Here is a 16,519-nt window from a genome sequence, read left to right as displayed (position 1 = left end):
TCCTTGGTAAGCAAAGCCTGGAAGTGTATCAGCCAGATATGTGCCCAGGCTGGCATTAGCAAAACCTCTTACAAGTGCACTGGGGCTTAGAAGTTGCTTGGAGACCTGACTCCATCATTCTGCAGTTACAGAGGGATTTTGTTGTAAATGTCAAGTGATGTAAAGTGCAAACAACTCTTCAAGCACTTCACCACTGGTCCTCTGTTTCCATTGGGTTCTGGGCATAAACAGCACCTCAAAAAGCCCCCATAAGCTCCAGTGATTCCACCTTGCACCCAAAAGCTCAGCTGTTCTCTCTTTCCCCCAGGGGATGACCTGAAGCGTAAGACCTATTTTCAGATGTTCCAAACAGGTTCCTCATGGGATTGGTTCCTACAACTGGAAGGATTTACTCCAGAAATGCAGAAGGCTGATCAGCAAATTCCTTTGCTTGAATCAGTGTGAATTCCTATCTGTGGGACTTGCCTGGCTGCCTAAGAGCTCGGTTTTCTTTCCACCTCAGGGTGGCCAACTCTATTCCCTCTCTCATAACTGAGAGAGAAATCCAACCCTGTGCTAACATCAGCCTTTTAGGGCTTGTAGGCAAGTCAGTGGTCCTTTGCCAAGGAACAGCCTTTGCTGGGTGAAGGCAAGGGTGCTGGTAACTCTCACCACCTCACTGTTCTACTGGTTGTTTTGTACTCAGATTTTCCTTGCCACATGGTGACCAGGCAAACAAAGTCAGCACTCCATGGCAATCTTGTTCAAAAAGTATGTATATTTAATATTGATAACAAATACATTTTTTCCCCCTGGAATTTCCACTACTGTATTTCAAGAAGTCCCTTACATGGCCACTGCAGTTTGACTGTACATAGCTACTGTCTAAGCTGGATACACATTTATGTTTTAGCAGTGTAGTACTCATATATTCTCTATAAATATAACAAAAGATTTAACATTTCTATTTTCATTCTGATTCTTACACATATTTACTGAGTTTTCACAAAAATACACGTCTCTTTCCTGCCTCCTCCAACCTTTTATTGAGTCCCAAATAAACCTGAGTTTGTAGTTCCAGGCAGTACCTGCCATCTGTTGGGGTGCACAGGTCTGATGCACACATGTGGCGGTGTTGCTGTTGTCTCTGCTCACCAGCAGCACAAACATTCTTGGTGTGAAGGAAAAGAGAACACTTCAATGTTCTTAAACAAAAGGAAGAGCTATAATGGACTCCTGGGAGACACGGGTATTCTGTACCAATAGAAGATGGCATTTTTCCATCTAAAAATGAGCCACTGTACTTCAGGCCTTTGTTAACACGTTGAGGTTTCCATGTGTATCATTTTACAGCTGGCTTATGACGGAAGTGGTGCCTCCATGCCTCCACCACACTGAGGTGTACAGTCAGAAGCATTTGGACACCCCTGCGCTGAACGATGGGCAGCTTCGAGGCTGCAGTGACGGTCCTATCTGCAGAGATGAGAAGGGAGCCCTGGGCAATCACACGTTGCTGGGTTTGCTAGCAAGCATTCAGAATACTTAACAGTCCAATTATCTGTTCTGTCAGTATCTGGATGGGTGACCTTTCTTTTTTTTTTTTTCCCCAGCAGATTTTGATGCACAGCCTAAGCTATACTGAGAACTGGCAATGTCTGCTGAGCTATGGGCTCTGCCAGGGACCTTTCCACCTGCCTCTGGTGGATCTTCTCCACCTCATGAAACTGGATGGAGGCTTGTCAAAGAAAGGAAACTCCTCACATTTGTACAGAAATCAAGCAATGGGACCCCAAAATCATTTGCAATAACATTGATTAAAAAACAAACAAAAAAAGGGCTTTGGTTCCTACTGATGAAATTTAGGAAATGTAAGTGAGATATTAGGAAGAAATTGTTTCCTCAGAGGGCAGTAAGACGCTGGCACAGCTGCCAGAGAAGCTGTGGTGCCCCATCCCTGGAGGTGCTCAAGGCCAGGTTGGATGGGGCCCTGGGCAGCTGAGCTGGTGGGGGGCAGCCCTGCACATCAGCTGAGGTTGGGGCTGGGTGGGCTCTGAGGTCCTCTCAAACCCAAACCATTTGGTGATTCTCTGATGTTGTGATTCTATGACAATCTGATGCAAAATCCTTCTGTTAGCCAGCAGCCCCAATAGCAGAGCAATGCCTTGTTTGTGGAATGACATGAAATGGATGGGCAGCAGTGGGGCGCCTATGGGGGAACCAGATTAGTATGAGCTTTGCTGAGATGTCCCATATACACAAACACATATGCAAGCACAGTACAGACAAAACAAAAGTGCAGTCTTTGGCTAAATCTTCTAGTTTATAGGAAATGGTGTGAACACAAAAACAGAACCAAAAATGTTGCCAGGCTCTCAGATCATTTACTTAGAAAAAGAAGACCAGTATGCAGAACATGTTGCTTTTTAAGAGACTTAATCTTTACAGCTCATAGCAATACCGAATTTTTGGTAACCACCGCATAACTGATCTCGTAGTATAAAATGGTGTAGGTTTGTGTGTTCTTTATGAGTCGCTTCAACTCACTGCAGTCTCTCAGAAAAGCCTTCAGGTGCTGTGTCGCTACAACAGGGGCTAACACAAACCTGCACACAGGAGTGGAACAACTAGTACAGCCACAAAAATTGGAGGTGACCAGATTGCCTAAACACGGCATGTTGCGATGGGGATTGCTGACTAAAGCATCCACTTGTAAACTCATTACATAAAAGGAACAGGCCTTCAGTACCGTTGTCATGTGATAAGCCTTGTTTCTGAGTAATCGTGTTCCTTCTGAATGGCATGATTGAATTATCATATTCTTTAGGAACAAATGATGCCATTACTAGCTACTTTATGTAATAAGCAGTAAGATCTGCTTTGACTCTTATTAGTCCCACTTATTCTGAATGTTTAGATTGTGCATGTCTTGATTCAAGCTTCTACAGACTTAATCTCCCTGGCAGTGCTTTTTACCAAGCTGATTCTGGAAATGGCATTTCAAGTTTTTCCCCTTGAATGATGCCTGTAACAGGACAGTGTACTGCCTGGCACAGGCAGAAGGAGCACGGGTAGCCTTACCATGGCCCTAGCTGGCACCAGCACTCACAGCACCACACTGATCACCTTGATGAATCACACTGGTAATGCTCATTGTTCTTCCAATTCACTTTACTGCAATATGAGACTTTGAGCAGTGAAAATACATATTGACATGGCTCTTTCAAGACATGTTCTACTGTACAATCTGATGCCTAATGCTAATATTTCTTAACAGCACAAGCAGAGCACTCTTCTTTTCACTTTAATACATAGGATAACCCCTTCCTTACAAGTGGACCTCAGATTTTCTACATTGGACCACTGCACTGTGTTATGTAGAGATGGTGACGTGCCTGTGGCTTTCCCTTCTTTTTAAAAACAGAAAAGGCTGGGTCCCAGACAACAGCAATACAAATCCTTGCCTGCCAGACTAACACTGGCCGCTGACAGCATCTGCATTGAACGTGATCTGCGTGGGGCTCATCTGCTGCAGCTGAGGCATCCGTGCTTCCAGTGGTTTGTCGCCCACCGACTGCATCGTCTGGTTCCTCTTCCGCAGCATCTGTCCAATCCCCATCATGGGGAACCTGCCCCTGCTTTTAACACAGTTGGGGCTGCCCAACGGGTTGTTGGAAACCAGCTGAGTAGGGGACACGGCTTCTTCCTTGGCAGGATATGCTTTCTCTTCATATGTAAAAGAGACCTGGTTGGGGTGGATGGGGGATGTACTTCCTGGCTGAAAAAGCGGGGACAGTGTCCTTTCACTTGAGCTTTTGGAAGGAAAATTCATCGGCGAGCCTAAAATCTTGTACTGGTGGGAGGGGGAGACCTGGTCTGTTTGGTCCTCTCTGTCGACGGACTCGAAGGAGTGCACAATGTTCAGGATGAGGGGAGAGTCCTTGACCCGGCCCCCGCCCCGCGCTAACTCCTGCTGGGGGGACTCCTGCCTCTTCAGGAGTCGGGGGGTCCTGGGCTGCTGGGCCTCCAGGTACTCCAGCGAGGTGGAGGTGATGAAGCCAGCCTTGGTCGCCAAGGGCTCGTGGAAGGGGCTCAGCCCACTGGTGGAGTCTGAAAGCAACCAGAAAAGGAACCAGAAGAGCAAATGGCATTCAAGAGCATTGCCTTCTCTACTTCATGGCAGGCATCGTCTTTCATAGACTGCATAACAGCATGGCACATGCAGCAGCTCAACCAAATGGTCTTAGGGATGCACACAACACAGCACCAAAGAACCCGATTCCTTGACTTCTATTAGATACTTACGCTGCTGACCATGGGTAACTTATCTGCCTCCTTCCTCAAATGAATTTAAAGTAAGACCAGGACATGAAATTGGAAACCATGGATGTTTTCAGCTGTTTGTGTTAATCATATCCTCTAAGGCAATATCTTAGAAATCCCACATTTCTTTGCATAGTTTTACATGGGTCTGCATACTGTACTCCCTGACACACCTACAGACATACGGGACAACAGGGAGTTAATTCCTAATGTCTCTACTTGCGTTTTGGAATAAAATCTGTTCTTAGTTTCACACGTGTAAAAAATGGAGTAACTGCATTGACCAGATTCAGGCTGTTACAGTTGGAACAGATTTTCTGCACTGACTTCAACGACAATCTTCCCCAAGCAAGTACTGAATATAAATGGAACAATCTTTCCAGGATTTGGCCCAGTAATACAAAACAGCCCATGCAGAAGATCTGTTCAGTTTCTACAGAATGTTGGCAATCACTCACGCCAAGCTAGTTGTGAGGAAAAAAAAAGTACATTTTGCTGTGTTTAGGAAATGCTAGCCAAGCAGCCAGCTTTGTTAGATTGCTCCTAATTGAAAGAAGAGAGGACTGGCAGCTTATTACTGTCTGTGACTTCTTCCAGTCTCAAACTATCTAAAAGGGATAAAAAGTAATGCAAGACTTTGGTCATCAGGTCATAGCCACAAATCTCACGTGTGTTTCTTTCAAAAGGGATGGTCTTGGCAGAGGCTGAGGCCTGAATGGATGTATGGGATGAAATCACTTGCATTGCGAGTTGCTTTGGAAGGGTGGATCAGGATTAATTGGGCTTATTTACTTCCAAAACAGGCCAAAATTACTTGACCACTTGATGAAACAAACATAAAAACACAGTTTCCACAAGCAGAAAAACGCTTTAGTTGAGATCTGAATGATTTTCGGATTTCACTTCAAAAAGCAAGTAGAAGCCAAGGAGAAAAAATCAACTGCTTATTGTCCCCTGTGCCTCTAATCAACCTCCCGGCACCATACTCAGCATTTTAAGTCACCATATTTCTCTGCATGGCACTGTAGTTACCTCCCTTGATCAACAGTTACATCCCCTTTCTGCCCCCCACTGCATCCCCTTAGCCACATGCTCCCACTGCCCTGTTTTCCACACTGGCTGCTCTTCCCCCACCTCCTTAACCCTGCCACCCTTGGAGCAGGTCCCATCCAGCCCTCCCCAGGCCACCTCCTCCCCTGCATCAGGAATGATTTTCTCCCTAGTGGCTGTCTCATCTTTTCCTGTTAATGCTCTTCCTCTTCCCTTTCGTTGCCAGTGGTCAGCAGTCCCTGTCACATTTCCTCTTGCCTGCCCAACTCCCCTTTCTCCACCACCAGCTGCTGCCACTTCTTCTCCCCAGAGGCCAGCACTGATCTTGGGTGGCTGTTGACGCTTTCACAGTGCCAGTGTGACATGGTTTCCCCAGGATGTTATGTCCAATGTTTGATTACACAATTCCATCCTCCTTCACATAACCACATCCAGAGCAAGCAGCAAACACGAGCACTATTTACATACAACCACATACCACACAAGACATCGACACTACACAAGCCCATGCCAGCACCGTCACAGGAAGACACATGCCCATAGGCACAACAACACTTCTCCCACTGACCTTTCTCAGCACCTCCAGCCTTGGTAGCTTTTCGGTCCCTCAGCAGAGCCTTGGTGTTCTGTATCTGTGAGATAAGACAGGAAGAAGGCTGTCTATATGAAACTGGACTTTTCTCAGTTTTCTTTGGGAGCTGACGGTGAAGAATCTCCCCTTTCTTTTCTTGTTTTCTGAGTTTTTTGTCCTTTAGGTTGTAAAACAAACAAGAACAATCTGGTTTACTGAAGGAAGTTCAAATGTCCTTAGCCCCCCAGAGATACACTGCTTACTGAAGCCGGATTAAAAACAAAATATATACAAGGAATTTATCCTGACTACTCAAAATAACCGCGTCTTCCAAGTCATATTCTCCTCTGATCTGCTTGACATGATCAGAAAATCAAGCCTGTCCTCAGAGGCCATTTGTGCTAGGATACCTTGTTCAAGCAAGGTACAGATTAATGTTCCTTCAGATTTGAAATCTGTCTGCCCATTTAAACACACACACACAAAAAAAGGCCTTTGATTTCTGTTTATTGCACTTCCTCTAGCATTTCCAAAGGTGATCTGCAGAACTTTAAAGTAGTTTTAAACTCTTTCAGTCATTCATCTTCTGTCTGCACAATATCCCGAGGAAAGCGGCCTTTGCTGCACATCCCTGAGCTCTGATTCTGTGTATCTATAATTCTGTAATTCAGCAGCCTCTTCTCCCACATAACTGTAATAGCATCAGAAGCAACAGCCTCAGGTTGTGCCAGGGAGGTTCAGGTTGGATATTAGGAACAATTTCTTCTCAGCAAGAGCGGTGATGCAGTGGCACAGAGGGACAAGGACTATAGCAGTCCCAGGCATGGGCTGATGGTTGGACTGGATGATCTTAGTGGTCTTTCCAACCTTAGTGATTCTATGATTCTGTGCTTCTCTGACTGCATCTATGGATGGGCACAAGCTGAGCATTAAGCCCTACTGCCCAGATCAGCAGTGGATTTGATTGTTATACAGCTGAAATTTATTGTATCTTTTTCAGCAGGAATCACCGCGTTGTGTAATCTGCATAACACTCTTTAGTTGTCACTGATTCCAGAGGGAACCCAAACTCTGATATTACCAAAACCCAGACATCAAAATTTGTGGCTTGTATTTTGCTGTCACTCAAAGACTTCAACAGTCTCCCACCTCTCTTGAAGAAATGTGTGTCGTGTGGTTTTAAACATGAATCTGAGAGTAGTGCGACTTTTGTTTTGGTTGCTTTGGGGTTATTTCTTTAGAGGGGCATCTGAGTGATGGAAAGTCACATATATGTGACAGAGGGAAAGAAAGATGCAGATGAATATTATTATTAATATTGTCCACTAAATAACTCAGGAAATGTGTTAAGGCACATAAGAGGGAAATAAGAAGGAAGAGCTCATCCTGATCACTGACAGCTCAGACAGAATCAGGCCTTCTGCACAGATGGTTTTTGGCACCGTTGGGCTCATTAATCTTTGACCTTTCGGAAGTCACAGAATCAGAAGGAAGACCTTCAGGAAGATGTTCAGATGTTAAGTTTTATTACAGAAGCTGTGAGGTGACATGAGAGAGAGAGAACCAGGGATACCTCTGGGAGCTCCTCACTGTCTTCTTCCTCTCGGTGTACTATCACAGACTCATTTTTTCCCAGCCTTCTCTCCATACATCCCTTATTTCCTCCAATTACTTTTCCCTCAGCCGGCTCTGGCTGGCTAATTCTCCCACAGAATAAAACAACACTTTCTGGATCGGCCATCACTTTCCTTGTGTTACACCTCCTGGTCAGCCTGATGTCCTTCCCTTTGCCTTTAGAGGCTGTAGCCATGCCAGTGACAGAGCATTTATTCCTCCCTGCCTGTGGTGTGCTTGAAATAACACCACATCTGATCAGTCCCAGACAGCACTTTGGCGAGCACAGTCACTACTAATGTTGATGAAGCAGTTACAACAGTAATAACAACAATAGCAGTAATAATAGTAACGCAGTGTGAACAACGGACTACAACAATAAAGTCAGTGGAAGCTCCGCATTTAATCTGGAGATCACCAAACTATTTTTTCTCCCAAGGCTGCAAGACTCTGCTGCCAAGTTCAGCAGAGACCAGGTTCTACCACATACTATTTTATTTAAGTGGGTGAAACTGAGTGGTGACTACATAAAGCCTAAAGGAGTCTCTCAAAATTGTTTAACAGCTTTCTTATTTGGGTAGGTGAGGAAAGAATTTGCATCTCAGTAGACACAGCATCTGTCAGCATGCAGGACATTAGCCCTTTAGCCTAATGGTGCAAGTGCCAAGCCAGAACTTCTAACTGCTCTGCTATGAAATACAGTGGAGAAGATGTTTGTCTGGAGAAAGCTGAGAGGAGGTTTTATTGCTCTTTACAACCACCTGGAAGGAGGTTGTAGCAAGGTGGGTGTCAGACTCTTCTCTGAGGTAATAGCCATAGGATGAGAGGGAATGACCTCAAGTTGTGCCAGGGGAGGTTTAGGTTGGGTATTAGGAACAATTCCTTCTCAGCAAGAGCAGTGCTGCAGTGGCACAGGCTGCCCAGGGAGGTGGTGCAGTCACCGTACCTGGACACATTCAAGAGCCGTGTGGATGTGGCACTGAGGGATGTGGGCAGTGGGCATGGTGGGGGTGGGCTGGTGGGTGGACTGAATGACCTTAGAGGTCTTTTCCAAACCTAATCATTCTATGATTCTGTGTTCCAGATGCCCGTGACTTTGTTCTTATGCTGCTGCAATGTTTTACTAGCAGCAGCAGCACAGTTGTGTTGTACAATTGAAGCACTGATAAAAGAGCAAATTCACACATCCAGCAATAGCAATGAATTACTATACCCTAGAAGAACGCTGTAAATGGTTTTATTTTTTAAATTTACTAAAATTCCTTCTCTTTGATGATGGTTACAGGAGAGGGAACAATGAAAATCCTAAACTCCCAAGTTTCCACATGCTATTATATTTTAAGAAGGAAAGGAAGTGTTCCTTTGGGGGAGTTATACAAGTTTACTCTTCACCATGCTATATGCAGCCATGCAATGGCATGCTGCTGCACAATGAAAGGGTTGTGCCGGTATGTTATACTTGAATAGGTTCAGCATTACATCAGCCTCTGCTATTTCCTGTCCTGACCTCGACCTTAAAATCCACACTAGTCCCAGCAATGGACTTGAAAGGAAGATAATAGGTATTTGCCTTGGCCATGGCTAGTATTGTGATAGGAGGATGATATAAGTTCTTAAAATCACAAATTCCTTGAGCCTGAGCCCACTGGCTTGTCTGGGGAAAGCAGGGATCCTCAATGCTGGTCCCTGGGTTTGTTGCAAGAATGACTGCTCACTACCTGTGGTCTTTGCAGCAAAAAAAGACCCTGCCCAACTGCCCCAAGTACTAAAATAAGGCCAGCCTGCAAAGCCAGCCGGATGCTTAGCCCTGAGAGCAACTCTCAGCACTCCAGCCCTGGCACACCAGTGCTACCACGCAGTTTAGGACACTGAAGGGACAGGTGGGCTAGGCCTGTCCCCTACCCATGTGGCACATTGCATGGCCCAGCAACAATCCGTGCTGCTGGCAGCCGGCCCTGGCCCACAAAACATCCTCATTTCACATGACAGAGGGAGGTGGAAGAAACACAGTCAGCTGCTTCTGCTGTGCCTGACCACCTCTCTCCTGGAATTGCCATGGCAACACACAGCCATGCTGCCTTGGGGGTATCTGTCTGGGGACTGTGGCCTCCCACTTTCAGGCTGGGCACAGAGGATGGCAGGGGGACCCTGACCACAGCTCATGAATCCCTCCCAGCTTATGAATTCTGTCATCCTGAGCTCCAGCAGCACCTGCTGATCCCAAGGGCACAATCCAGACACTTCCATTCAACCCCCTAAAGGCATTTTAGCAGACGTCTACCACAGTTGCAAGCAGCAGGAGCATCTCAGGGCTTGCATTCACCCAAGCGTGCTACTTTAACTGTCCTGGTGTTATACAATCCCCTCGTGTAAATACAGCTAAAGCAATATCAAAATGCTTTATATTCAGCTGTGCCCAAGTAGATTATACTGTATTATTATCACAGTGTCTGTAATGCAGTTGCATTAAGGTAACTATTTGAAGAAAGAAAAGACACATTCTCATCCTCTAAATATCTACCTCGGGACTAACTCCCAAGTGCAGGAGAGAGCCTTCATCCCTAAGGATGCGCACAAGCAAAACTAGGGTCACTGAGTCACACCATTACTAGTTATGCACACTAGTTCTGTGCAGGTGCTCACACAGGCCTTGCTGCAGACTTCTCTACATGCAGCACAGATGCAGAAGCAGCAAGCCAGTGCCTGTATGCTATGCAGAGTACTCCTGGGGCCCTTGGGCACTGTGCTGGGAGGCAGCACTGGCAGCTGAAGGAGTCTGAGCCTGGCAGGGTCAGGATGCACAGTGCAATGCCTGCATCACAACCTCTGGGGACATGCCTGTGTTCTGAGGGGACATTTGCCTGCAGCAGTTTGAAGTACACTGCCACAGAGCATTTTGAAATATGATATTCACTGAATCTACCCAGTGCTGATACATTTTAAGTAAGGTGGTTTCAATTTATGTAAGAAAAGAATGGTAAAAGTGCTTTGCCCTGATACTTCCATCTGGCTTGCAACTTAGCTTTTCTATTAAATTTGCTAGCAGGCTTTAAAATAAACAAAACCAGCCATGAAACAAATCTGTCCCTGCAACTAAATCATCAATCCAGGACTGAAGAATAGCAAGCTCCTCAGGAACACTGCTATTTATGTTGTCAGATACAACTTGTATAGTTCACACAACCCTTATAACTTTAGTGCTTCACCAAGAAACATCCAGGGAACAAAAAATCCAGACAGGAGAGGGTTCCTTTAATATAAACTACCTTCTCTATTGTGGGCAAGAAGACTGGAGACAGAGTGAATGGTAACCCAGTTCAGTCTTTGCTCTGGTCAAGGAAAGTCCCTCACAACACAGTGGGCCAGTTCTCCAGCAGTTCTGCTGGGAAGCAAAATATTCACTCAGGCAGTTTTGTGCTAATATCGTTTTACTGTTTCTAGTAGTTAAGCCTGGGCTCTGCCAGGGTGGTGCATTCTGCTATGCAGATCTACACCAAACTACTGTGGAAGGTGAATCCTGGCAGTCACTGTCATGCACCACCAAGGTCTTTACACTCAAAACAATGAAGATATGGTCTTCTACAGCAACTTGCACCTCAGAAGGGCACTAAAGGGCCCCTTGAAGAAGTTTTGTTTTACTATGCTAAACAGAGGATTTCTTTTCTTCATGAAAGATGAAAGTCATCTTTAAACTTCCACTCCAGGGGGCTGCTACTTTTTATCTTTCAAAAAGAAATTGAGAAAATTGTTCTGCATAGATGGATTTTTTTCCCTCGCAATTCCAGAAACTCATTGTCTTAATCCCAACTGCTGGGGATCCTCAAATTCTGCCTGCTTTCCAAATACCTTAAGAAGCTTTAATGAGCTTTACCTCATAGGAGTCTTTATTTGCCTTGTACTTGTCAATCTGGTATAGCTGGTTCTTGTGGCAAATATTGTCCTGGACTTCAGATTTCTGTGGAGAGAGGAGCACAGAAAATCACAGCGTGTAAGATAATTAGAGAAAATTGATGTTTAGCTACTGCTTAATGGACGATGCCCACTCTTGGTATTCAGTAGAGTTGCGTCAACTTATGGAGATGATAAATATGATCCATTACATTCTGAACACCATTGATGCCATCATTAAAACATACTTGTTATGAGAACCGAAAGGAGAGAAAACTAAGAAGCTGTTGTCAGAAGAAAAAGTAATCAGGGATAATTTCTCAGAGGAAAAAAGCATTTCATTAAGAAAAAAACCCATCCTACTGATTAGGTGATGTAGGAGCCTACAAACTCTTAACTGTTTAAGACTCCTCGCCTGAACACAGACAGTTGTGTGGAGAGGCCATGGGAAAAGGGAGTGCAGCTTGCCTTTGTGCACTTTGTCCATCCTAACACTTGAGAAAGTGTGATGCAAAACACAGCTGGGGAGATCAGCTGCCCCAGATGTGGAAGAAGAGATGATGTGGCAAGGTAACCGTTCCCTTCAGCCACACACAGAGCAGTCCCACAGCAGAGGGAGGTAAGCACAGGGTACTGCAGGCTCTCAGTGGTGTTCCCTTCAGGGCTCTCATCTAGGTGAGCTGGGCAGCTGTGCACCATTAGCACAGGCACTGAAGGGCATGGATTTTATGGACAGCAATGCTAAACAAGAGAGAACATTTGCCAAATTAAGTGGGCTAGACTGTGTATACATTTGGTACTAACTGCACAACAGCCTATCCCAGGATGGCAAACATATCACTAGTTTTCCATGGAAAACTAATGTACTTCTCTGGAAACACTTCTCATGAGATGTAAAGCCTATAAGCAGTTATCCCAGTAACTTGGGGAATTATTATTTGAAATAATGCTTTTAGTTTGCAAGGAATACCTCCATTTCATGACTACTATGACAGAATTAGGAAAATAAAAACAACTTGGGTAATGCCTTGAGAAACTTCTAAGCATCAGTATCATGCAGTACTTACTCTAAGGCTTGCCAGGTAGCGCTCCAGCTTCTTATTAAGAAGAAAATATATAGCAAGTGTGTGACTTGCCCTGTTTGAGAGCACAGTGTTGATGACATCGCTGTTCTTATAGCCAAGCTTCTCAGTCATATGGAGCAGCACGCTTTGGCTGAGGTCCTCCAAGTGGATTCTGCAGAAAGAAGACAAGCAGAGTATGTTGCTTGTAATGTCTTCCCAGCGACAGAGCTTTGTTAGCAAAAGTGGAGAAGAGATCTGGAAGGCTCAGTAATGCAGACACGAGTAGGTACGAAAAAGGCACATTGTTAGGGAACCACACACACTATGGGACATCATGAAGTTGAACAAACAGAACTTTTCCTCACAATTCAGAATTACCTTATGTGCTACCATGAAAGGAAATGGCAATGTGACGCTCAGGATGTCTCAGTTTGTTATCCTAGATGTGAACATGGGTGAAAACCATCAAGAGAATCCATTTGATTTTGAAGGAAAAGAGGCAAAATCCAACTTAGGTAGTGACATTTTGCTTTCTGAAATGACTCATGTAACCAAACACCAGTGTTCAGCTTCATTCCTCATCTATTGCACAATATTAATGCACAAAGTAGCTGGAGAACTTTACCACAGAGAAAGATAACATACAGGAAGGATTATTACAGCAGCTCTAAAATGGTAAGGCTGCTACTATTCTCATGTTGGTTAAAAGCAGAAACACCATGCAATTTTATGGATATGATTTTCTGTAAAGCCCATAGGAGACATAAGTGAGAAATGCATTACACCAGCCTGTGCAAACGGCAAAGAACTTTTGTAGACTATGTTAAAACCAGATTTTCCAGAGGACTCTTACTTAGGCATCTAAATGTGCTGGACAGATTCCTAGATGTACCCATCAACTCCTATCCATCTCCAAAGAAATGCTGGATTTTGTTTGCTTTCTAAAAAATATTCCTCGCTTCCAACATCAAGCCTAATATCTGCCCAGGGTAACTCAGGGAAGCTTAGGTTATGAGCTATTATGTATATAGAAAGGTGTAATTACCTACCTTTCTCACCCCTTCTCTGCTACACCACTGTCCTGTACACCTTTGCCATGAGGAATGCTTGGGTCTGATATGAGAAGGACTTAGACAAGATGCAAAACAGAGTATGGAAAATCTCAAATTACTGTTTTCCTTTACTCAGCACTCTTATTAACATGCATTCTGCAGCTAAAGAATGCTTGGGTGGTGTTCTTAGAGTTCATAACCAAAACGTATCTTGGCCATTGCACAGTAAAGCATCTGGACAGCAAAAAAAATGTAAGCAATTTCTCCTTGAAGTGCTAAGCAAAACTGGAAATCTTTGCTTGCCTTCAGGGAATTTCTTTAACAAAAGCAAGCTTTTAGAAAGCCTGAGAGAGCATTCTCCTGAAAATGCCATTTCTGCTGTTATTCCACCTTGCTTTCACTTTTCCTACTATGTTCCCACCTTGGTAATGATGGCTGTTACCTGAAATCAGTAGAAGAGGACTGCAAGAACAGAACATAGCTTCTCGTTTGTTACAGAGAGCACGACTAAGAGATGGCACAATTCCTTGCAAACTGTTTAAAAGTGCTTGTAATAGGAAAGGAATACTATCATCACCATATCTGCATATATGCATGAACAAACATATGCCCTCTCTATAGTTCAGCTCTACATTTTCTTCTGTTCTTACATATGATTTGCTTGCCTTTAGGAGAAAATGATTAATGGGCACTCCACAAGCACTGTGGCACAGCTGTTGTATCTAGTAGAGGCCAGCCTCTCTCATGAGTCTCTGACCTAACTGCACCAGTGAGCAAGCTCTGAAGTGAATACTTCCATCACAGCCTAAGGCCTGATAACTGCAAGCTGACAACTCAAAAACAGCGGCATGAAAATGCACCTACAAATGCAAAATAATTCTGAAATCACATTCAAGCCATATTTCTGTCTTTTTTCTTCTTAGATAGAACACACTCAGCAAGAGAATTAAATTACCCATACAGCTCTCAGTTACACTTACATTCATTTAACAGATGCCACGTTTAGTAGATTGATTAGACTCATTATGGCAGTGATTTCATTAGCTTAACGACTCATTCAGTTTACACTTGTTTTCTCCTTCTTTACCATATAATGTTCATATGTAGAGTGCACTTCAGTACAGTCCAACGCACCATGGAAACTCAGATTTCCTTTAGTTGTACAGCACACTATGCAAATTAACTCAATTGACCTTAAATTTCAGGCAGTAATGCTGAGATAATGAGTCTGCCTGCTCTCCATCTTGCTTCCTGCAAAACAATCCTTCTTATGGGTCTGAGTACTGTGGCTAGCAACTCTGTCCAAGGCAGAGGGTTGGAACTAGATGACCTTTAAGGTCTCTTCCAACCCAAGCCATTCTACGTATAATTCTGTGATCCCACTGCATGCAGTTTACCTCACATGTGCTTCAATGGATGGATCTAGCGATGTCACCCTTTGGAGAACAAGTATCCAAGCTGTTCAACATCTCTCCAACCATATTTTGTGAGTGAGAGACAACTTATCCTGCTCAGGTCAAAGAAATGCAGTCACAGTCATTGCCCACAACACTATACTTAAAACACTAACTCTGGAAGACAAATGCCTGCTGGTAAACTAGTGCACCTCAGTTCTCTGCACACACAGAAGGAAAACTGTTTCTCAGCCCAACAGGTTTGGGTCCTCCAGCTCTTAAACATGTCCTATTCACGCGGCTAGCTGTAGTTCAGAGGGGAAAACAGGGGGGAGGCACTGTTAACAGCAAAATTGTGATTTCAGATGAATGCTCAAGGCTGTCTGTATCCGCGGTTGGAGCTTGCTTAAGCATTTAGACCTTCAGGGCACCAACAAAAAGAGATGGCTCAGTTGGTGAACAACAGATCACTTTAGAGTGAGGACAGTGGTTCTGACATTCAAAGATAGGTTGTCACGCCCCTAGGTGTATGCTGTATCAGGATCTGGCACTTGAATAAATTGTACGGTGGAAGTTAGGCTCTTCTCACAGTGATCTGCCTATTAGTGAGTTAGAACTGAAATTCTGGGGTACTATCAAATTTTCTGCTCCAAAATTAAGCTTTAAGTTGCTCTATCTGCTTCAGTGCTAGTTTGGATATTGGCCTGCAAGCTAGTAACTCCTACAACATCATCTGCAGGTATGAGATTGTGTGTAAGACACAGTGGAAAGGCTTTGATGCAGGAAGCAGGTTTTATCAGATCAAATATAGACACACATTTCTAAGTGAGTTGCCTGAGGCTCCTTTTACAGTCACAGGAGAGAAAGCAGAATCTCCTGGGCACAATGTCATCCTGATGCAGAATCAAATAGAAGTTAGATGAATCATTCTGTAAAAATTTGTCTCCATTGACTGTAATGAGAGCCCAGGTTGACTGGCTTATGTGAAGACTCCATACTAAAGATGCTGAAAGTCAAGAAAGATTATTTCTAACCGAAGTGGACCAGAAGTATTTTTCTTTCTTCCTTGTTTTTCCCTAGATTGCAATTTGGTCTGGCCATGAGATCCATTACCTGTTTGCATTTAGTCACACTTTTAGTATTGCATTGGTATTCAAAATCAACAACCAATAAGGCAAGATTGTTTAACTCTGACCTTTCTCACCACGGTCTGCATATTTACCTAATACACAGAACATCACATATGCATCAGAAATGGGCATAGCCTGTATCAGTAAATATCATGGTTCTACTGATAAATAAGGACAAGACTAGAAGCAATGAACTGTCTTCATACACATACATTCTAAGCTCACATGATCTGCACTTCATACTACCTCACAACTGTAACATATGCCACCTTCTAATTTAAGTTACTGTTTTTGACCATTTCAGGAAGCACACATTTAATGACCAATCCTTATAACTTTAAAAATAGAGTCAAAAAAGCAATCTCGGAAAATGCAGTGGGATGCTGTCATATAAGGAATGAAAATGTAGCATCAGAGTTGTTCACATTTTAATGGACAAACACAGTGGCAGGTTTTC

General features: G+C 43.9%; 1 protein-coding gene across 2 annotated transcripts in view; it reads right to left on the bottom strand.

Moving 5' to 3' along the window:
- Window positions 1–737: 737 nt before the first annotated feature.
- HUNK (hormonally up-regulated Neu-associated kinase) overlaps window positions 738–16,519 on the bottom strand; it is a 54,085-nt gene continuing 38,303 nt past the window's right edge. The window contains exons 7-10 of one of the 2 annotated variants that reach the window (XM_015881260.3): window positions 12,490–12,658; window positions 11,406–11,489; window positions 5,918–6,098; window positions 738–4,086 (exon numbers count right to left, since the gene is read on the bottom strand). In XM_015881260.3, coding sequence (XP_015736746.2) covers window positions 3,449–4,086; window positions 5,918–6,098; window positions 11,406–11,489; window positions 12,490–12,658 — 1,072 coding nt within the window. In that variant the 3' untranslated portion in view covers window positions 738–3,448. The remainder of the gene's footprint in view (window positions 4,087–5,917; window positions 6,099–11,405; window positions 11,490–12,489; window positions 12,659–16,519) is intronic. The other variant, XM_015881271.3, reaches the window with a different exon arrangement.

Source organism: Coturnix japonica, chromosome 1, assembly GCF_054131305.1.
Source record: "Coturnix japonica strain WE chromosome 1, WE-NBRP24, whole genome shotgun sequence".
NCBI lineage: Eukaryota > Metazoa > Chordata > Aves > Galliformes > Phasianidae > Coturnix > Coturnix japonica.
The sequence above is the reverse complement of the archived record's forward strand: the minus strand, read 5'-3'. Positions and strand labels throughout refer to the sequence as shown.